The 22,906-nt window shown below is 39.3% G+C and overlaps 6 protein-coding genes across 9 annotated transcripts; 4 read left to right on the top strand and 2 right to left on the bottom strand.

The window, feature by feature from the left end:
• The first annotated feature begins 3,258 nt into the window (after window positions 1–3,258).
• LOC130722850 (glycosyltransferase BC10-like) lies at window positions 3,259–10,763 on the top strand. Of its 3 annotated transcripts, none has more exons than XR_009014107.1 (3): window positions 3,259–4,544; window positions 8,049–8,603; window positions 10,353–10,763. XR_009014107.1 is itself a non-coding variant. In XM_057573704.1 (2 exons), the coding sequence occupies exon 1, from the start codon at window positions 3,490–3,492 to the stop codon at window positions 4,531–4,533; it is 1,044 nt and encodes a 347-aa protein (XP_057429687.1). In that variant the 5' UTR covers window positions 3,261–3,489; the 3' UTR covers window positions 4,534–4,544; window positions 10,353–10,763. The 3 variants fall into 3 exon arrangements, 1 of the variants encoding a protein (XP_057429687.1); XR_009014108.1 differs by lacking the exon at window positions 8,049–8,603 and adding an exon at window positions 6,386–6,586; XM_057573704.1 differs by lacking the exon at window positions 8,049–8,603 and having other exon boundaries at window positions 3,261–4,544.
• Window positions 10,764–12,954: 2,191 nt separating this feature from the next.
• Window positions 12,955–18,224, top strand: LOC130726940 (uncharacterized). 2 transcript variants are annotated; one of them, XM_057578257.1, is made up of 4 exons: window positions 17,224–17,583; window positions 17,668–17,769; window positions 17,852–17,917; window positions 18,010–18,224. In XM_057578257.1, the coding sequence occupies exons 1-4, from the start codon at window positions 17,224–17,226 to the stop codon at window positions 18,067–18,069; spliced, it is 588 nt and encodes a 195-aa protein (XP_057434240.1). In that variant the 3' UTR covers window positions 18,070–18,224. The 2 variants fall into 2 exon arrangements, 1 of the variants encoding a protein (XP_057434240.1); XR_009015060.1 differs by lacking the exons at window positions 17,224–17,583; window positions 17,668–17,769; window positions 17,852–17,917 and adding exons at window positions 12,955–13,266; window positions 13,524–13,684 and having other exon boundaries at window positions 18,010–18,138.
• On the top strand, window positions 13,529–16,723 carry LOC130722931 (protein FAR1-RELATED SEQUENCE 5-like). The gene is made up of 4 exons (XM_057573818.1): window positions 13,529–13,684; window positions 13,813–14,990; window positions 15,081–16,233; window positions 16,343–16,723. The coding sequence occupies exons 1-4, from the start codon at window positions 13,529–13,531 to the stop codon at window positions 16,532–16,534; spliced, it is 2,679 nt and encodes an 892-aa protein (XP_057429801.1). The 3' UTR covers window positions 16,535–16,723.
• LOC130722930 (uncharacterized) lies at window positions 17,224–18,069 on the top strand. The gene is made up of 3 exons (XM_057573817.1): window positions 17,224–17,769; window positions 17,852–17,917; window positions 18,010–18,069. Exons 1-3 carry the CDS (start codon window positions 17,224–17,226, stop codon window positions 18,067–18,069), a joined length of 672 nt encoding a protein of 223 aa, XP_057429800.1.
• Window positions 18,225–18,278: 54 nt separating the features above from the next.
• Window positions 18,279–19,482, bottom strand: LOC130726939 (protein MAIN-LIKE 1-like). The gene is made up of 2 exons (XM_057578256.1): window positions 18,717–19,482; window positions 18,279–18,635 (listed from the first exon to the last, which is right to left on the bottom strand). Exons 1-2 carry the CDS (start codon window positions 19,449–19,451, stop codon window positions 18,375–18,377), a joined length of 996 nt encoding a protein of 331 aa, XP_057434239.1. The 5' UTR covers window positions 19,452–19,482; the 3' UTR covers window positions 18,279–18,374.
• Window positions 19,483–19,553: 71 nt separating this feature from the next.
• LOC130722929 (uncharacterized) lies at window positions 19,554–20,564 on the bottom strand. Its single transcript, XM_057573816.1, has one exon. It carries the CDS (start codon window positions 20,562–20,564, stop codon window positions 19,554–19,556), a length of 1,011 nt encoding a protein of 336 aa, XP_057429799.1.
• Between the last annotated feature and the right edge of the window lie 2,342 nt (window positions 20,565–22,906).

Raw genomic sequence — 22,906 nt, 5'->3', positions numbered from 1 at the left:
AAAGAGTTTCTCTTTTATTGGCCTCTCTAACCCCAATATATACCTTATTGTCTGTCTCTGTTCTCCACGCTTCATTTCATTCCATTCTAATTACACGTTTCATATCATTGATTTATTCATGTCCCACCATATTCATTCACGTACTTACCCTAGAATAATTGTGGTCCTGTTTTTAAACATAATGATAACACTACTGTCGTATATTCGTATCTATCTTTGAAAATCAGTCTCTAGAGTCTAGATTATATCAAAAATCAAGGATATATAGTTAATATTTTTTTTACATCCGAAAGATAAATTACATTATTTTAATATTAATTTTTTATTTTCTTATCTCAACTTATATGTCTTTTGGCTTTTATTATTTGAGTTATCCTTCAAAGGTCAAATATAGTGGCAAGAGTACATATACCATAAACTGAACTTTTCTTTAACTAAACAGTTATTTTATTTTATTAGTTAAATAAAATATGCTACTTTTTAATTTTTTATTAAAATTAATAAAATAAATAGTAATTGCATTTATCTCTCCTGAGATTTGTCATTATTGCACACGTTTTCCCTATAGTTTATAGAATGTAGGACCTCCCATTTTTCATATATTATTGAAAAGAAAGAGGGGTAGTGCTGAGTTTACAACGATAAATTTTAAGAGAGGTTGATGCAATGTTAATAAATCTAAGAAGAGGTTATTGTAATGTTCTCAATAAAGTAAGAGTGATTATTGTCGTAATAAAAAATAAAAAGAATGCCAATGCAACAATAATAAACTTCAAGGGTGTTCGGTACAGTTCCCCTAAAATAAATGAAATAAGTAATAAAATTATTATATGATTTACTACAACTAATGGTTTTAAAAATATACAACTGATTTTTTTTTTGTAACGTCTTAATTATAGATTGAAAATGATTATCAGACGTGTCATTCCTATATCACTACTATCTTACTCGTGCGTTGCACGAGATGTGCGATTGATAGTGAAATATAAATTACTCATTAAATTAAAATATATTAGTTTTAAATAAAACTTCATAAATACGCATAAAAGTATAATATATTTAAGATATAAAGATGTACCAAAAAATATATAAAGATGAAATTTTGAAATTTTAACAAGTATGAATATACTTAATTTTCTTACATCCACAATCGCTGGCCATTAAACTAATTTCTCAAGACTCTGAGATCACATTAAGTAGGTAAACATTTTTCATCAAATATTTTTTCATACGCACCGCAAGGGATTGAACACTAAACTAAATGCTTAAGGAGTTCAACTATAACTATTTGACAATTATGTTACAACGTGTTGATATGTTGTGAAGGTTAAAAACAATTATAAGGAATTGTTTGGAAGAGATGAAAATAAGTAGGAAAAAAAAAGAGAAAAAAACACAAATTAATAAGTTTTCTCCCACAACACATTTTTTTCTCCGCTATTAAGATGAGAAAACATGAGGGAGAGAGCTATTTGACCAAAATGTCTTCCTTATTTTTATTTTGTAACATTGATAAAAATATTAAAAAAATATGACAAACATTAAATAATGCTCTAAACATATATGTGCTAACAAAATAACATATTTATATATCACTCAAAAAATCACATAATTAATAAAAAAAAGTATGCATGATTTTTAAAGAATTGTTGATTAACCTAATGGAATATGAAAAATCAATGTTATTAAAAACCACACATTAATTAATGTTTAAATTTAAAATGTTAAATTTTATATTACTTTTTTATGTGAATATGATTGCAGGATTTGAAAGGTTCTTGTGACATTATTAGATACTTTGAAGTTGGATCAATGTTCTTTCTAAGGTTATGTAGAATGAACGGCTGAGATTCAATATAGGCAAAAAAAATGCGTTTTTACTAAAATATCCATGCTCATCTTTCACAGTTTATAGAATTCATTGTTGAATGACAGATTTGCCCCCAAGGTTGCATAAACTCTTCCTTTATATATAGATAGATAGATAGATAGATAGATAGATAGATAGATAGATAGAAGAAGTATAGATAGATAGATAGCTATAGATATCTTCAATTATATTTTTTTTATAAAAAAAATGTTTTTATATTTTATTTCTTCTTGAGGATATTTATATCATTCTACAAACATATACTTTTCTCTTCTATTATTTTTCTTTCACTTTATCTACAACCAAAACAATCTAAATATTATCTCATTAACCACAAGGGGTGACACAAGTGGTGAATGTGCATTTCCTTAAGGGATTTCGTTTAGGCTTCTGACCCGGGTTCGATCCTCTCTGAGGTAAAAAATAATATCTTTGTGGCCAGGAACATCATTATTGTATCTCAAGCCAGATTAGTCACGTGAGCCCCCTTTCCCCATGGAGACTGGATTAATTATTGGAAACGTTTTTTTCACAATAATTAGGATGGATAAAATCCCAATTCAAATGGAATGGGTTTAAAATGATGTTATTGTATAGATCGGGCTTATAAATTTTCTCATTTTCGTCCATTAAATAATATTTAATTACTTGAAAAGTTTCCTTGAATTCGTTAAGTTGCAAATTTTTCTTTATTGATATGATTTTATTATGAGTTATTAAATGGTAAAATGAATAAAAATTTGCAATTTGCGGGGCTACTCCTAAGGGGCCCAACGAAATTTTAATTAGAATTTTATGATTTCTTTTAAATTGATTAATTTCTTCTCTAATCCCATTGTGATATTTTACATGTGGTCAAAGGACAAAAAAAAAATATCATCTCATTTGTTACTCTCTTTCTTTCTTTTTTCTACCTTTCATTTCATTTTCTTTTTCTCACTTTTCTTTCATATACCAACATGCCTATAAAAAAAACAACCAACATACACTGAGTGTATCTGGTGTCCCAAAAAATGTGTATCACCATTTATGATAATTAATAAATTCAGCTTGTGGTTGAATCTTTGCAACTGCATTTGATTAATTAATTTGGAATCAATTGCCAATCCAAACGACAAAGCAGCCTTGATTGGTGACCCAATTGGAATTTGAAAGATCTAACAACATACATAATTCCTAGGAAGAAGGTGACAATGAAACAAAATCAAAAATTAAAAATATCTGTCATATCTGTTCATTCCCATTTTCCTCAACCAAAACGCCTCTTCCTAGCTATCCAAATCCAAAACGCATACCCAAAAACCATGCCATCCCCATTATCTCTTTCTCATACATACAATACAAATGTCTTTATCATCAAGTTGCCTTCATGCAAAACCCCTTCACAGTCCTCTCATTTTATCTAACTCCACTAACAACAGAACCAACATCATGTAAAACTCCTTTCAAAAAACATCATGTAAAACTAAAAGAAAAATGAAATGAGTAACTGAAAACCCAAAAAATAAACCCTCACATTTTCCATCTTCACTCACTCACTCTCTTTCATTCATTCATTCCCTTCCAAATTCCAATCTTCCATCATTGAATCATATCAAAATTTTAGCATAAACTGTTGCATGCTCATTCAAAACCAAAAACATCATCAAAATCCAATGTTGTCATCACCTATTCTTGTCTCCTTCACTCTCATCCTCTCTCTCCCTATCCTTCTCTTCCTCTCCCCACAAACCCTCCCCTCACCCTTCACCTCCGACGCCGACGACCTCTACCTCTTCCACCGCGCCTCCGCCGCACGCGCCACCACCACCAACCCCAAACCCAAAATCGCCTTCCTCTTCCTCACCAACTCCAACCTCACCTTCGCCCCACTCTGGGAGAAATTCTTCACCGGCCACCACCACCTTTACAACATCTACATCCACGCCGACCCCTCCTCCGCCGTCGTCTCTCCCGGCGGCGTCTTCCACCGCCGCTTCATTACTTCCAAAAAAACCTACCGCTCCTCCCCAACACTCATCTCCGCCACCCGCCGCCTCCTCGCCTCCGCCGTCCTCGACGACCCGCTTAACGAGTACTTCGCTCTTATCTCCCAGCACTGCATTCCGCTCTTCTCGTTTCGATTCGTTTACAACTCTCTCTTCAAGAACCGGCTAGCCTCGCTCGCCGGTTCTAGTTTCCGGTACCGGAGCTACATCGAGATTATCTCCGATGAGTTGAACCTCTACGACCGTTACACAGCGCGCGGCGAGAACGTGATGCTGCCGGAGGTGACGTTCGACGCTTTCCGGGTCGGGTCACAGTTCTTTGTTCTGACCCGGCGGCATGCGGTGGTTGTTCTCCGGGATCGGAGGCTCTGGAGGAAGTTCCGGCTTCCTTGCCTGACGGAGGAGCCGTGTTACCCGGAAGAGCACTATTTTCCGACGCTGCTTTCCATGGAGGACCCGAACGGCTGCACCGGGTTCACGCTCACGAGAGTGAACTGGACCGGTTGCTGGGATGGCCACCCGCACCTTTATACCCCGCCGGAGGTCTCGCCGGAGCTCGTTCGCCGCCTTAGGGAGTCGAATTCCAGCTATTCCTACCTCTTCGCGAGGAAATTCTCGCCGGAGTGTCTCACGCCGCTGATGGACATCGCCGATGACGTCATTTTCCGGGACTGAGTTGAGCTAAGGTAAGTGAAGTGTAATTTACACACTCTAGTTTGTGGCAACTTTTCCTTTATCTTTTTTAAATCATATATTTTATTCTCTATTTTTTTAATTGTTAAGTTTTTTTTTCTTATTTTTAGTGTCACTGTCTAATTTTGGTGCTTTTGGTTATGGATATGCATAAATTAGCTTTGACATTTTGCATAAAGAAAAAAAAACATTCCACAATTGGCTAATGGTTATGACCTAATTTGAGTAAACAGTCATTCTGGTCCTTGAATGTGTTCACTTATGACGGAGTGGTCCTCAGACTTTGGAAATGGGCTTTTTTCATCCCTGAATGTGTTGCCGTCGGTCAAGTTAGTCCTTGGTTCAGTTTTCCGTTAGTCCTTGAGACGGAAAAGGTCAAATGTCACGTTTTTGCCACATTAGCTTGACACATCATCAATGACTCACATCTTATTATGTCAATTTAGTCCCTCAGAAAATTAAAAAATAAAAACTCTGAATTTATTAATTCAAATGACAAAAAATCACTCAATCATCATCTTCAACCTCATTTTCATCTTCATCATCAATCTCACATTCTTCTTTCTATCATTTCCAAAAAACAAAACACAAAATCCTCAAATCTTCATCCTCCATGGAAATAAACTACAAACGAGATCAGCAAAATTAAAAACAAAAAAAAAACAAAAAAAATTGTATCCAAAAATTGTAACCAACATACCCTAATTCTCATTTACATTACAAAATTTCCCCCAATTTTCCCCAATCTCTGAATCAATCTGTTACTTTCCCCAGCGAGGGTGTTTCTCAGCTTGCAATTGGTCAAGTTCCAAACCTTGACGGTTCGGTCCCAGGAAGCAGAAACTGGCCATCAGATGAGAGGACGACGTCCTGACCAAAGTGGGAATGTCCGGTGAGGCGGCGGCGGAGGACACCGTCGCGTTTGGGATGATGGATTTCGCCATTGGAGGAGAGAAAGGGAGAGGAATTAGGGTTTTGTTTAGGGAAGAAAAGGGGAAGTGGTGATAGAGAAGAAGAGGGAGAGAGTGAGGGTTTTGAACCTGTGGTGGCTCTGGCCTTGACACGATCGAGCATCCGCTTGCTGCTCTCTTTGGAGTACACCTAGAGGATCTCGATGCAGTCGGTATCAGCAGCGGTGGAGCCACCAGCGGCAGCAAAGGCCTCATCCTCGATCTGGCGAGCAGCAGCGGAGGCCTCGTCAGCAAAAAAATTGTTCGCTCGTTTCATCTCGTCTACATCGATCCAAGCTCTCTCAATCTCGTTCTGGCTCTCTGGGGATTTGATTTGGAGATTTGATTAAGTTGGGTGACATGGAGATGCAATTAATCTCTTGAGAGATTGAAGGTTGTGAGGGCGGTGGGATGGATTTGGAGAGATTTGTGGTAGTTGTGAGAGATGTTTGGAAGAAGAGAGCGTTTGGTGTGTGAGATTCTGCAACTTTCATCTATGCAGGAAGACAGAGGTTGATAGGATGAGAGGGGACGAAGATGAGCGATGAATAAGGGAGAGTTTTTGTTTTTCAGTTCAGAAATTAAGGATTAAAAATAATTAGAAATTAGATGTGATATTGAAATGTAACAGAATAAGGGGAAAAAAATTACAAATCAGCTTAAATTGGTTGATCTTGGATTCATTCATTGGTTACTGGAATGAAACAAAGAACAAACTAGTGTCAAGATGAATTTTTTTAAGTGAAAATTTGAATTAATAAATTCAGAGTTTTTTTTTTTAATTTTTTGAGGGGACTAAATTGAAATAATAATAAGATGTGTGTAATTGATGACGTGTCAAGCCATGTGGCAAAAATGGTGACATTTGACATTTTCCGTCTCAGGGACTAACGGAAAACTGAACCAAGGACTAACTTGACCGACGGCAACACATTCAGGGATGAAAAAAGCTCATTTCCAAAGTCTGAGGACCACTCCGTCATAAGTGAACACATTCAAGGACCAGAATGGCTGTTTACTCGATTGAAAGTAGAAACCGCAGAATCCATTTGTCACAAGAGAAAAAAAGGCTTGATAGTTTAAGGGTTAGTTATTCTGATTTTTTACTAATAATATCAGCTTCTCAACCTCATAATCAATTCTCTAACCTAGAAGAAGTGCATGTTTGGATAGATGGTTAAAAATCATAATAAAGCCAAAATCACGGTATTATTCACAATTCACATCTGTAAATGCTAAGGAAAATTACTTCTGTCCACCATTATTTTAGCTAGCTGACTGTAGTGTTACACATAGTATCCAAACATGCATGAAATTGTGAATGTGAGTACAATGAGATAGGGAGAGAGATACATGATCGGATATTTGATGGAAAGAATGAAAGTGATTAAAGAAAGTGTAAAGTGAGTGGGAGAGCAGTATGAAAAATTCTCATTCAATCCCGTTCCTTACATAATGACAAAAAAGGGTATGGTTTTTCTCTTATAATTTATACACTTTGTGTGGTAGATATTACAAATACAGGCTGTCAGATATTCCCTCTTGTTATTTCATTCTCAATGTGTAGTGTAACCTACTCTACCTGATCATGATTTGTTTGGTTGCACTTTACTATGTTAGAGTTGAAACCATTTTAGCTTTAGGCTGAGTATTTTGGAGTGTTTTAGGGTGTTACCCATTCTTGAACTGAAGGAGCATGTGAAAAATTGCAAGCTGTTTTTCTTTTGTGAATAATATTCCTGAATTAGTTTTCAAGGCAAGCTTTTAGTATTGGTAGACACCTGTGCAACATCTATGAGACTGATCCACCCACCAATTATATGTGACAAGTTGGTTGCTGTGATGTGACCAATTTCTCATTCTCTATTTTTGCTTCTTGTGTTTGTTGCAACTTGCAAGTAATGGGGTTCCCACTAGGGTGGGCAATTTTGTTTTTGGTCCACCGGTGGACCACCCCTTAAACACCATTGGATTAAGGAATCTTAGAATATTCTTTAGATCAACGGTTAGGATTTATTGAAAACTAAAAGGGTAAAAATGTAAAATATCAAACCCTTCTCTCACTCCCTCTCCCTTCCCAGGCCCCAGCAAACCCATTCAACCCACCAACCTCCATAACCAGACCTCCTTCAATCCCCCACATCACCGATGCCTTTTCCTCCTTCGACTGCCGCACTCTCGCAAGAAGAAGGTGAACTAGATCGGCCCTGTGATGATGAAACGATGGCAGCAAGATCCGTGACTAAGGTAGACTAGTTGGACAAGAGGAAGAGCAGATCGCGACCTCCGCCGCATCACCGCGGTGGCCACCGTCGCTAACGTGCGCCAGTACCTGCTCCAAGTCGGAACGCAGGGAAATCGCGGTTCAGGAAACTATTTTCCTAACCCCCTTTTCTTTCTTTTTGATTTTTTTTTTCTCTTGGGTCACTTTTCTTGCTTCAGTTCTTGAAGTTTCTGTTGTGGGAAATTAACGTTGTGATTTTTATCAGTTTTGCTATGTTAATGGGTTTTGTGCAATGATTTTGATTCTAAATGGTTCAATTGCAGTTGGTGGATGGTTGGGAGGAAGAGGAAAGGGAAAAAGTAAAGGGAAGAAGGTAAAGTAAAGGGAAGAGGTCGTCGGAGGGTGCAAGGGTGCGGGTTGAGGATAAGAGACCACTGCCGTCGTTCGCGCCGCCATTGTGACCTCGCCACCACCACCTCCGACAAATGAAGTGATGATGTGGGTCGAGAGAGAAGGAGTTCTTGCTGGATGTGGGTTATTTACATGATTTTGCTGGGGTTATGTATTAGATTTGTTGAATTGTTGGGGTGGTGGGGGTTGTTGTGGATGTGGGTTGTAGTTGCTCGGTGGTGGGGGACTGGGGGTTGTCTTTTTCTGGGTTTGGGAAGAATGTAGAAGATGGTTGTAGGAATGAGTGAGAGGGTAGGAGGGAGAAAATGATTTGGGGGAAAAGTAAAATAAAAAGAAAGAGAAAAACCAAATTTGCCCTTTGGTCCACCGGTGGACCAAAAAACAAAGTTACCCACCCTAGTGGGAACCAGTAATGGATCAAAGCAACCTTCATTTAATTTTCAAGGGTACATAAAGTGATCTAACGGGTACATGCTTTGATAACCTTAAAATAATAAGGCACTTTAACATGAGCAAATATCTGATTAGGGAAATGTCATATAAAATGTAGCCGAATTTCTCTCAGGTTTTCACCTCTTATTTGTTACCTAGGGTAACCTTTTGCTTGTTACCCATCACATGTTGTGTGACCTTGTCGTTCTTTTCCTTATGTAAGGTTTCTCTCAAATCGCAGGAACATTGGATAAGTTGTCTGTTTGTCTCTTATATCTTGACATAATAATAAGATAATCCTACATAAACAGACAATGATGTCATTCATTTTCTCATATTATAAAGAAGAAAAGGAAAGATTATAAGTTATGGTACTTTCACAAATCTTCTGATTAGTAGATTAAAACTTTAATTGTGATTCATTGAATTGATCATAACCTCTTATTTTTATTTACATAAGAAATATTAATTCTATTTTTCATAAAAAAATTAAGCACTAAATACAATATTATATGTTGATGTGGAATAATATGTAATAGAATTTTGGTTAGTCCTAACTCTATCTCAGCTAGCTTAGGAGTGAGTACCCTATATATTAACTTAATTAGTCATATAATGTGAGACCTCTCAACACTCTCACTCACGCCCAGGACTGAACAATTGCATAGTTGGACATATGCGGCTGATCCATTTATGGCATATGAGCGGCCCAATTAGAAGATATATGATAGACTTTAATACCATATTAGAATTTCGATTAACTCTACCTTAAAAGCCGGCTTAGGCGTGAGAATTGCTCATTTAGATTTATTTCTAATCAATGTACGTCAGTTAGACCTCTCAACAATATGTGCATGTATACTCTAGGTGCATTAAGAAATAATGTACATCAATTTTCCCTGATAGGGACCCTTAGATCTTTATTTTGCAATCTGACTTCTGAGTTCTGACCAAAGACAACCTCTTCATAGCTCATATGGTCATCTAACAAAATTGTCAGTGGTTTATCCAATGGTAAACTTGATTTGGTTCCCTTGAAGCCGTGCTATTTGAAGGATAATTATATCTTCACACCTCACTTTTGAGGTGTTGAGAGGTGGAAGAAGAGAGAGATATGAAGAAATGAAAGAGAAAGTAAAGATGTGATATGTGATTTGATTGATAAAAAAGAAAGAAATAAATAGAGTGGAGGTGGAAAAGAAGTGGAGATGTGTGTATATATCTTGAAGGGTCCTATAGGTACAGGATAAAGACAAACCCTTGGATACTGATCACCAACTTGCAACTTGTGATATTTTATTTGACCGGTAGTTTTCAATTTTATAAACTGTGTACCGGGCTAAGTGGAGCGATGAGAGCTGGATTTGCCACCCCAACCATTAGATTTCACACCCCTAATTTTCGGATTTTTAAGTTCCGAATTATTTCGGAATCTTAGATTCCGAAATTAATTCGTGATTTTTAGTTCAAAATACATCTAGCACCACACTTTTGAGTAAAAAACCACACTTTTGAGTAAAAAAGTGCTTCGGAAACCTTATTTCCGAAATATTTCGGAAACTGAGTTTCCGTAAGTGGGGTGACATTTCTAATGATTGGGGTGTCAAATCTAATGATCGGCTAAGTGGGTTGAAATGGAATCTTCACTAGATCCAACCTTAAAAGTTATTCTAGTGCTTTGATAATTGATATGTACTTATGGGTTCATGTACCTTCTTCAAATGATCTAAGGTCAATTAACTATTTCTCTCACGTGATTCTGTTTTCTTTTTTCCTTTTTTCAGGTATCTATCTATGTTGATTTTGGGAAGAGAAAAACTCTTGTCAATGTACAATGCCAAAGTCGTGTTCATGTGTACAGAAAATGTGATCTCTTTCAATTGTAGAGTTTAGTTGTGATTTCTCTTATGTGAATCGAGTGGCTTAATATGGAAAAAGTCAAGGCTGGTCCCCGAAGGAGGCTTCAACTGTTGATTCCTAAGAATTGTACATTGAAAATCTCATGCAAAAATTGGGTTTATAAATTATCATTTGAATTAACTTGAGTGTGTTTGGTAAAACGTTTGAACTAACTTAAAATGTATTTAACTAGAGGTGTTTGGTAATTGAGTTTTTTTCTTTTTCTCATTAGATTGTACCCTTGTAGTGATTTTAAGATGCTACTTTATATAGTAGTTGAGTTTATATCTTGTTAATTATTTCCTTAAGTTAAACTTAAGTTTCAGTCCTGGAAACTTGCTTTTAATTTAATAGGTGAAGTATCTAAACAAGAGCTCAAGCCTGAATAAGTCTGGAAGCGGAAGTTTGAGTTTGCAAATGATAAACCAAATAGGTTCTAAGAAAGACTAATGTTTTGTTGGGAGTGAAAATGAGAAGGAAGAATAATAGTCAAGAATATAAATGGAAAATGTAAGTTGTGGTGAGACATTGGCGCTACTGGCTTGGGAAATCTTCAAGGGGTTTTGCTTGGAGTCAATATCAAGTAGTTCGGCCATGAAGTCGGATGAAGACATGTCAGTGTTTTCTGAAAATGGACCAATATGAAAGAGAAAACAAGTACAAAGTTATAATTTACCTAAATGTTCTTTAAGAGCGGGTACATACATTTGATTTACTCTCGAGGAGGTAATGGTTTTATGTTTCTTAAAGACAAGGGGGAATAGGATATTGATAATTTTGTGTTCATTCGATATCAAAGAAGCTCAAGGAATGAAGTATTCTTTCACCTTTTTCGAGAAGTTACTCTTATTCCAGCAAGGGGTGGACTCCTCTGAGTGTCGTCGTCCTTTATCCAAAAAGGAGTTTGGTTGGAAGAGGCCGAGGCAAAAATGAAGTCCCCCTTAAGCCAATCTTTACAAAATTGAGGGTAGCCCTCTATGATCTTCCTCCCAGCATGGCTACAAAGAGTAACAATACCTCGCCGATAACTACATTGTAAATAGGTAAACTTTTACATGCTGGTTGGTGAGAGGGGGTTAAAGTCTTAAAGAAGAATAATGATGAAGGCACCAATATAGAAAAATAGTCGAACATGATTTCGTAAGCATCAACAATGATATATACACACCTTATATGTTATACACTTCATTTTCACATATTTTTATTTCTATCTCTCTCCTTTTATCATTTATCATATTTTGTACTTTTTCTCTCTTACTTTTTCTTTTCTTCCTATCTCCCTCCCACTTCATCTCTTTTCACCTCAAAGATAAGGTGTGGACAAACAATTATCCTTTCGCAAGTTCTCACAAGAGCCCAAGGGTCTGGATGAAGTTGGGAATGAGATATTTGGAGATGTCCGAGAACAAAAGTTTCAAAATGTGAGGGCAATCTCAAGCTCAAGCATTAGTTGGTCCACAAAGTTATTGGTCGATGACAATCTAATCTAATTTTTTTGAAATTACGAACGCCTTTGGCCATTAGTAAATTGGTGGAAACTAATACAACCAAAAAAACCATTTCCCGCCTAATTACAGACGACCATGCCGTCGGTAACATCATGATTTTGTGAGGTTTTCAAGTCGTTGGTAAAAAGCTATGAGTAATTACATATTTTCTTGTAGTGCTTGGTCCTTAGGCAATCAAGTAAAAACAACAAGAACCTATCTCAGCAAATGAAGGTTCCAAGTAGATATTGCTCAACAACATTAGTGAAACTTGACATATCATAGTCTACACTCTACATGCCAACCGTGGCTATGTTCAGGCCGACCCAACAGGCTAAATGGCCCAATAACATCTTTGTCGGCTCAAATGTCTCACAATTAAGTGAGTATTATATAGGCGAGCAATGTGACTTAGTTAAGAAATGTCTCATTCTAGCTAAGACCTATCGGTTGCACGATAACCTACGTACTAATAATCAAGCAAGACTGTCCAAAGGCAACCACGATGTCAGAAGTCATTATAAGGCTCCCTAACGACCTACAATGACAATTACTAAAGATACCGAACCTATAAATATATGTATAGTTGTTCATTACTCTTACTCATTATGGAAAACTTACAATTCTTCTTATACTCTAAAATTATTATTTTTACTCTCTTACAAACTTTAACGTTAGAGTAAAAGGACAATCCCACCATGTCAATGCAGCTCAACCGAGCCAATAGAGCTATTTATGGCTGCACACAACCGGAGAGAAATTAAAGAGATTTAGATAATCTGAATTTTTTTTTTTGGAAAGGAGATCAGATAATCTCATTTCTAGAATAGTAACAAGTTTGGTTACCAACGAGCTCTGGATTTGGCACCCCAGGGCTTAGAAATGGCACCCCAGATTTTTTAAAAAATGCCAGAACTACCCTTTCGGACACCGGGTATCCGTAACACTTCGGAATTCAAAGTTTCGAATAATACCTTGTTGAATCTGACACTTAAATGACAGACATAATTCGGAAACGTACAATCCGAAGTACTTCGGATTCGTTGAATCCGAAAACCTGTCGCACACTGCCACCTTTTGAGCACCATTACTCCTCCACCACCAACTCCATCACCATTACTCATCCACCACCAACCCCATCACCACCCCCCCATTACAATCAGATTCAAAAAACTCCACCACCACCACTCTTCCTCTTCTTCCTCCACGTTTGTTTTCCTCCCCCTCACCACCATCTCCTTCCAAGTTCCACTTGCTCCACCCTCAACCACCATCTCCTTCCAAGTTCCACCTTGCTACCAAGTTCCTTCTGGTAAGTTTCATTTCTCTCCCCCTTCATATCCTGCTTTACTTATCATTGTAGTTACATTTCATTGTTGTTTGTTGGAAGTTCGTTTTGCACCACCATTGTTTGCTTGTATTCTGATGCTGTCGAGCTTGATACGGATTGTCTGTATCCGAACGAGTTCGGATTGTCTGTATCCGAACGAGTTCGGATTGTCTGTATCGGAACGAGTTCGGAATCCCAATGTCCGAAGTAGTTAACCAGTTGCAGTTTGTTACATGCAGGCTGAATGACTGAACCGTACCTATATGAAGAAGATTTACTGGTTGATGCCGCATGCGATGCCGCATGCGGTTCTGGGAATGTTGAGCCTCCTAGCAATATCATTCCGTGGGTGCCCCCTCGTATAAGCGTGGACGCCACACATTTATTTACAACTGACCAGGTATTCATTGAATAATTTTTGTTGGAACATACTACTATGTATTTGGAAAATGATGTGATGATCATTGAATAATTAGTGATGGTTGGTAGGATGTTTTATTTCTAAAGCAATATGTTATCATTGAACAGATATTTGATACTCGTGATGAGCTTGAACAATGGGCTAAGAATGTTGGAAAGGCGAATGGTTATGTGCTGGTGATTGCAAGGTCTGACTATGCTATAAGTGGAGGAAAGGTATTTGTTACTATTAAGTGTGCGAAGCATGGTATTTACAGGCCATACAAGGACCCGAATACATTCAAGTACAAAAAGACCGCATCACAAAAGACTGATTGTAAGTTTAATCTCAAAGGACGACCTACGAAGGGTGATAGAATGTGGTGGCTGAAAGTGATGGACGGTAAACACAACCATGAACCAGCTAAATCACTAGTTGGCCACCCCTACGTTGGTCGACTAACAGAGGAAGAGAAGGGGCTTGTGGGCACCATGACTAGTACTTGGACTCCACCGAGACAAATACTAGCGGCATTGAAGGAAAACAATCCAAGTAACTTGACTACAATCACTCAAGTTTACAGTTGCAACAAAAGGTTTAAAAAAGAGGAGAGGGGACCATTGACAGAAATGCAACATTTGATGAAGAAGTTGGTAGAAGCCAAGTATGTTCACTTTGAAAGGCAACAAGCTGATTCAAGTGAGATTAGGGATCTCTTTTGGGCTCATCCTGATGCGGTCAGACTCTTCAACACATTCTCTCATGTGGTCATCATGGATTGCACGTACAAGACAAACAGATATCAGATCCCCTTGCTTGAAATGGTTGGTCTCACTTCTACGGGGTTGACTTTCTCCATAGCATTTTGCTACATAGTTAGGGAGCACACAATTGACTATGTTTGGGCCTTGGAGTGCATGAAGTCTCTTATTGCCGATGATGCCAGATTACCTCAAGTGATTGTGACTGACAGAGATTTGGCTTTACTGAGTGCTGTTAAGCAATGTCTTCCCAATTGTACCAATTTATTATGCCGGTTCCACATAAACAAGAATGTGGAGGCAAAGTGCAAAGTGTTGATTGGCACGGATGATTTTTCCCTTTCAGTGATGGAGAACTGGAAATGCCTGATTTATGCTGAAACAGTGGAACAATTTGATGAGGAATGGAAGGAAATGTGTGTCATGTGTAAGGACTTCCCAGATTTCATATCCTACATTTCTACTACATGGTTAAAGCACAAGGAGAAATTTGTGAGTGCGTGGACCAATTCTGTGTTGCATTTTGGAACTACAACGAGTAACAGGTACAATGCACACTTTATTGGTTGTGATCTTTCATTTCATAGTCTTGCTTTATTACCAGAAATTGATAGAGTATGATCTTTTGTATGCAGGGCTGAAAGTGCACACTCAACCTTGAAGAGGATGCTGAAAGACGGCAGAGGTGACTTGTGCGCCTCGTGGGATGCAGTGGATAGGTTGACCACTGTACGACACAATGAAATCAAGGCATCATTTGAGCGCAGTATCAACCTTGTAGAACATCGTTTCAAGTCGCCCATGTATACAAATATCAGGGGATTTGTGTCCAGAAAGGCCATGCAACTCATGGAAGATGAACAGAACAGAGTGATGCGTGATGGTTGTGGATGCGCATTCCAAGTTACCCATGGGCTTCCTTGTGCGTGTGCACTTCATAGTTATGATAGAATTCCGTATGAGGCAATCCATACTTTCTGGAAGATACTTGGTTGGGACCATGTACCCATTGGGAGTCAAGCCTCAAACCAAGGAGACCTCAAGTCAGAGATTGATGGCTTGACCGCTTATTTCAACACTTTGGATGTTGCGGGCCAAAGTATGCTAAGGAGGAAGGTAAAAGAGCTCTATTGTCCTTCTAGTAGTTCACTGTGTCCTCCTCAAGTGAAGATAAAGCCCAAGCGCTCGTCCAAGGCTATGGAGAGTAAACCACCTAGTCAACAAAAACCATCCTTACAACGTGATCCTTGTTATTGGGAACATGTTAACAATAGCCTCAAGCTAACACCTAACAAAGTCTCTTGTCCTCGAAGCAAGAAGTCTAAGAAGAGCAAGCAGTCCTCCACCAGCATATACTTGGATGATTTGCCATCTTTCTTCCATCAATATATAGAAAAAGTCATAGATGTTATTGCAGATGGTAATTGTGGTTATAGATCAGTTGCTGCATTGTTCAAACCCGACATAGGTCAAGACGGTTGGCCTTTGATGAGGGAAGAGTTGCTTGTAGAACTCTCAGAGAATACCGCTTACTATAGCAACATATTTGGTTATGAGAGGGTTCAGTCTCTACAAAATCGTCTCATCCTTCCGATTGGTACAATTGCAACGGAAGACAAGTGGATGTCTCTACCGGAGATGGGGTACCTCATTGCTACGAGGTTGCAAGTTGTCTTCATCTCCATTTCACTAAAAGGTTGTTACACTTATCTGCCATTGAGAGGAGGCGCCCCACCGGAAGTACATCCCGTTATAGCAGTTGGTCACGTCACCAACCACTTTGTTCAGGTATAACTTTTATGAAGTACCTTACACTCGCTTGTCACGTTAAATTAGTATACTTTGTACTCAGCCACTTTGTTCTTATCTAACTTTATTGCTATACTCTCAAATGTAGCTCAAGCTTAAGCCGGGACATCCTATGCCAACAATAGCTCCCCAATGGCCGTTTTTGGCCAAAGAACCCACCGACCAATGGATCTTCCCGTATGCGGCGCGTTTGGCTACATTTACGGCAGAATTGAATGCTTGGATTGATCCTACGGGTGGTCCTCAAGAGAATGTCTTTATAGACCTTGGAGAAGATTGAGACTAGGATTGATGTTTGTAGCAATGACATATGTACAACTAATTAGAAGTTCAAAGTATTATGATGTAGTATTAAACTATTTCTCATGTGCATTTTATCTGTTTCTGCCCTGCAATGTAGCTGGTTATGAGAACTTGTGATTCTGCCTGCATTGTTTCTGGTACTGTCATTTTAACTGGTTAAGCAAATTTCGGAACTTTGGCTTCCGAAGTACTTCGGAAGGCTAATGTCCGTATTATTAGAGTCAGGTAAAATGCCACCCCATTTGTTTTCACCATTCGGAAGGCTCTAGTCCGAAAACAATAGTTCGGAACTACGGAGTCCGAAATCTTTCGGACGACTCCTTTCCATTTCCGTGTCATATACTTAAATTTGGCACCCCCAAGTTTAAACAATCTTCGACATTTAGGTTTCCGAGACAGTTCGGATTTATAGGATCCGAACAACTTCGGAATCTGGGGATCCGAACGTTAATTTTTTTTCTCATTTTAATTTTAAGTCTCTCCATCACTATCCACAACCAACCACAACCAACCTCATTACTCTCATCCAACCACAGCCAACCTAATTACTATCAACCACCAACAACAACCAACCCCATTACTCCTTCATCTATAAAATTGCTTGATTTAAGCTTTCTTGTATTCATCCTCTCCTTTCATTCTTTCAACGAAACCTTCAAAATCAAAATGGAACAAGATTTTCCCACCTTCATCCGCCCTTGCAAACTCCGAGGCAACTCTTCTGCAAGTTCTCGTCCTCTCATTCCCGGCCCTGCTGGTGTTGTCCAGGCCGCCATGATTCAACGCAGCTCCACCACCGACGGACACCTCATTCCAACCCAACAATTTGTTAGGCGCGTCGTCGAAGACGGTCACGACACTGATCCCGATTTTCACTCCAATGCTTGGCTTTCAGCCCTGCAATTAGGCGGATCTGCAACTCCTCTGGGTTCAATCACTCACCATCTAGAAAGGGTCGATCTCATCGTCGCAGTTATCAAATCATGCACGCCAAACGGATTCGGCGATGTGTCAGTTACCCTGAAGGTATTTCCATCTTCCGCGTTCGATTTCATCAATGTCATGGTATTTAAATGTCCTCTGTCAATGCCATATGGGTTTGAGTTTCAGGATCCTACGGGCACTGTCGGTGCTAGTGTCCATCACAAGGTTTTCACTGAAAGCGAATTCGCGAAGGACATAAATGTTGGATCTGTTATGCTTATCCAGAAGGTTTATTATTTCTAACCGACTTGACTATTGTTTCTACTTCTTTAGACAAGTTGAACATTATTTCTTCCTTTTTTGCTTTTAGGTAGCTGTGTTTTCTCCTAGAAAATCTAATTGTTACCTGAACATAACATTGCCCAACATAGTTAAGGTATGGAAATCTTTTTTACACATATATAATTAAAATAAAAGTGACTGTGGATTTTTACACATCTCAATTTTCGTTTATGTGAATTTTCACAGGTATTCTCCAGTGACTGTGGACCTCCATCTGAAACATTCACCGACATTACAGAAGATTGATTAATGTTATTTGGCTAATTTTGAATTATTTGCAACTTTAAAAAATCCTTGACCTGGATTATGTAGGCTATGTTGCGTCCCTTGAATTATGTACGTTATTTTGCTTCAATTGGATTATGTGCGTTATTTCACTTCCCATTGGATTTTGTTTGTTATTTTACCTGATTTAAAAAGAGATAAAAATGTAATCAAATCAAGTAAAGCGTGATAATGTGAAATCCAAACTAATAATGCGATAAAAGTACAGACCGATAATAAAGCGTGTATAAACTAATAGTGCGATAAAAGTACACATAATAATAATGTCACTGCCCCCTGCCCCTACGACCCACCCTACCCCTACGACCTCTGCCTCCGCCTCTGCCACCTCCTCTATCTCCGCCTCCTCCTCTGCCTCGACCTCTGCCTCCTCGTACACCAACGAAAATGACGCCCTGGGTCCTGCTCAAGTCTCTGATGACAGTGAGGCACTTCTCTAATAAAGTGCGGGAGCGTGTATCTCTAGGGGGACCGTCGTCGACCTCAAGTCCCTGCTCTAGCAAATCAACGGCCCGACGCAAAGAAGCCTGAAAATAAATCAATATACATGTTAGTAAACCGCATACACAAAACCACAAATGCATAAAGAAAATTAAGTTCACACTTACCACAGCACTGAGATCGGCCCTACTCTCATCCGGGATGATGAACCGGTGAGATACACCGGTGTACCAGTCCAGGTAATCATCTACTGCCGCTCCATCCACTATACAAGGGACCCCCCCTGGAATCAAGTGTGGCTCATAATCCTGGTATGCTGCATCAACGACCTCCGCAGCAGAACTCATGCCCATCACAACAGATGGGTGTCGCGGGATAGGCTGCACGTACCCAAACTGCCGCATCACACGCTCAGGAAGATGAGGTCGCACGGCCGTCCGGATGGGAGTCCGGATGTAGCCTGAGTATAAAGCTCGGACGTCCAGCTCTCTGTGACTCCTGTGCTCCTCATACGGTGTCCATATGACGTCCTCTGCCGTCATCTCATCGAAGAGAACTCGCCTCTCCATCAGTCCAGCATGCCCAGCCCGGGACTCCATCCACCTGCACGCTCTGGGCTGGTCCTCCGTGTACTCGGGGACCTCAATCCGCTGAATAATGGTGGGTGGGAAGTGCTCAAACACCCAAGCTACCAGGAGGGAAGAACAACCGCTCATCTGCTTGGTCTTCCTCCGTGAGGCATGACCAAGTGCATCATACAGTGTAGCTAGTGCAATGGCGCCCCACGCATACTCTGACACCCGATCAAGGTGCTGCAGCATGCCGATCCAATGGACAGATGTGTAGTGTCCTCCACTCTTGTTCGCAAACAAGGTCGAGCCGAGGAGGTGAAGTAGCCACATCCGTGCTGCATGGTCATGCCGATGCTCTAAAGTACAACAAAGAAACCATTAATCATTTAATTCACATATAATAGTTGCAAATAAATTAAGTATACAGTACAACTAACCAGCAAGAACCCTAGTGTAAAGAGTCTGGAAGAACCCGAATCGCAAGCCAATGATCTTCACCGCCTTAAACTCCATGATGTAGTCCGTGGCTACCCCTCCTAAGAGCAGAACACAGGTCTCCGCTGCCTGTTCTCTGCTGGCCTGTCCGGGAGTATAAAACCTATCACCCATCGGCAAATGAAGTATAGATGACACGTCATCCAGGGTGATGGTCATCTCCCCGAATGGCATGTGGAAGCTGCTGGTATCCTCATGCCATCTCTCGACGAGGGCAGATAGAAGGGGTGTGTCTATCTCCAGATAGGTGCAACTGAAGAGCGGATAGAGTCCGGTCCCCTCCACACGCTGACGAACAGCGCTCATATCGTCTCCCTCGCCCTCACATGTCAGCTTTGCCAGCTTCATCCCAGCACTGGCAAACTTCAACACACCTCTATCGGGGTAACGCGGGTCGGTGCCTATAATATGATGCCACAGACACGGCGCAACGTGATGTGGGTAACGGACCAACAGTGACAGATCATCAGGCCCCCCTGGAAACGGTGCCTCTGTCTGGACTGGCACCTCATCCCGTCGTGCTCCAGCATCACCCTCAAGCTCCACACCAACCTCAGGCTCCACATCAACCTGAAGCTCCACATCAACCTCATGCTCCACATCAACCTCATGCTCACTCTCTGCCGAACTCTGAGGAGTCATCTGACGAGAAGGCGGAGAAGGCTCGGGAGTCGTCTGACGAGAAGGCGGAGAAGGCTCGGGAGTCGTCTGACGAGAAGGCTCATGAATCATCTCACAAGGGTCTCGACGCTCCTCATTTGATGTCCCACCAACATCCTGGTCCTCACCAAATCTGCCTCTGACTCTACGAAAAGAAGCATGCAGCCGTCTGTGGCGATCCTCAATATCATCAGGGGCTGTGTAGCGATCCTCAACATCCTCCGTGGCATCATGGGAGCTCCCAGCAACATGTGATTTCCTGCGCTCTTGGCTCTTCCTCTTAGCCATCTATGAAAAAATAATACTCATCAGATAATTGTAAAAGTACCAATTGATGAGCTTTATAACTGAATATTCATGCAATCAGCAAGAGATATGTACCAAGACAGATTATCAAGTATGTTGAGGATGTTTAGATCAACTTTTCTTTAAACATGATCAATAGTAAAAGAAACAATCAGAAGTGGGACAATGCAAGCATACTATATAAATCTGGTTGGAGAAAAGGCTTTTAGGGAGCATAATGAAATCAGATAGTGGGGTGAATCATTTCCAATGGTTAACTTCTTCATACAGTGTATGGTAGGATAGACATCCTCATGATTTGTGAGAGAACCTTTGCCTTCTTATTCAGCTAATTTCTCATGGATATTTTTCACATCTTATCTGTATATTCCTTCACTACACTAAATAAGATAAATTCAGGCAAACAGCATAACTATTAGCCCCCTCACAATGCAAAGATATCTTCATAAATTTATTAGCATCTAGCTTTATGCTTCACCGAAATCAGCAATTAGCCCAGAGCAAGCCAAACACAACTATTTTTTCCTCAACTTGCTTTCTATGAAAACTGTATGTGAAGTACATTGTACCACAAACAAAGGATGCATAATTTACACAGCTTCACTAACTTTTACAACACAGCAGGGGACACTAGGCTGCTTAAGAAACTAATGTAATTAGTGGACACACAGAAGGAAATATAATCAATTTGTGAGAATGCCAATTTATATAACAATAAGGGAAAAGAAGTAGCTTATTTGTACAGCTATGGGAGAATGGACTTATTGGAGCTTAACTAGATAACTTGTGGGTTTCCATTGTTATCAATAGCATGGCATATCTATCTTAGAATCTAACTTCTTTCATTTGTTTTAATTTTTAAACAATACCCTTAGAGCCCAATTTCATTTCAATGTAACTTGGTACATTGTGACATTACAACATTGTCACTAAACTGCTAGAGCTTCATTACACTGCTCTACCTTTTATTTAAATCCCAAATTAAATAGGGTGAAAAATTCATTAAAATGAAAGTTTTAAGTTCCTTAACCCCAAACAAGGAAAACAAGTATAGAATCGGACATTATCCTTTGTTTTAACACTATAGAAAGGAGGGGGAAAATATTTTGAACAATTAGTGTATAATACAGTAATATACTGGACCTGGAACGCGTGTTGAGACCTAAATATCTACCTATACCAACAGACATCCTCCCACAATATTTCTTACTGGTTTCTTAGTCTATTGGCTATCAATTTCTTGATTAAATATCTTTTGAACACCCTCTCTATTTTTCACTCAGACTTCACTCCTTGCATATCCCAACAGTATGCCACTCCATTATCATTTGAAATATCTAAGTTTCATGATCTCATTCTTTTGTATTAAATTTTACAGAGACAATTTCAAACAAAGGTAAAAACTGGAATGAAAAACTGGAGTTTCAGCCCTGTAATTAGGCTTTCAACAAACTTTCTTTCTAAAATATCTCAACAAAGATATAGCAGAGGGGAATTTATAGCAACAAGTTACAAAAAAATCCAGCAATATAGCAACAATCATCAATATAGCAGCAACCTATGTAACCTGAAAAGAGTAATGGTTATTTATATAGCAGCAACCTATATAGCAGCAACCTATATAGCAGCAAAAGTTAGCAACAACCTAGTAATGGTTATTTATATAGCAGCAACCTATATAGCAGCAACCTATAGCAACAACTTCCTATATTTATTGTTCCACAGCTACCATTTCATGCAAATCAAAAGTTATGCTAGAAAAGAGTAATGGTTCTGTCTCAATTATTCATGAGATTGAGAGTAAGTGTACCTGAAACAAGTTCTCCCTTTGTGCTCAATCAAATCTTTTTGCTCAAGTTCTTAAGTTCAGAGGGGAATTTCACAGTTGCCTATCAAAAAAAACTAATGGATCAATGTTAAGAAAAATAAATGCAAACATGGTAGATAACAGGTGAGAAAATGCAGCTTCCAGAACTCAAAACTCCAAAACTCAGGGTAGATAACAAACAGTGAAAGGGATGTGAATTTCAATTCGTTCTGGGGTGTGAAAACATGGTGCCCGTACATGAATTTCAATCGTTTTTCATATCAAACATGAATTAGTATAGGATTCTCCACAATAAACCCTAATACCCTAATACCAAACCGCACCCAACGAATCGAATCCGTAACCCTAAAAACAAGATGATGATGAATGAAGGGAGAGCTCTGATGATGATGAAGATGAACGAAGATTACCTCTATTGCGGAATCCCAGTTCCAGGAGCAATTCCAGTTGACGAAGAAGATGATGAAGGCAGAGCTCTGATAGAGGGCTTCGGAAA

This window comes from Lotus japonicus, chromosome 6 (genome assembly GCF_012489685.1).
Source record: "Lotus japonicus ecotype B-129 chromosome 6, LjGifu_v1.2".
In the NCBI taxonomy this organism is placed as follows: Eukaryota; Viridiplantae; Streptophyta; class Magnoliopsida; order Fabales; family Fabaceae; genus Lotus; species Lotus japonicus.
The sequence above is the reverse complement of the archived record's forward strand: the minus strand, read 5'-3'. Positions and strand labels throughout refer to the sequence as shown.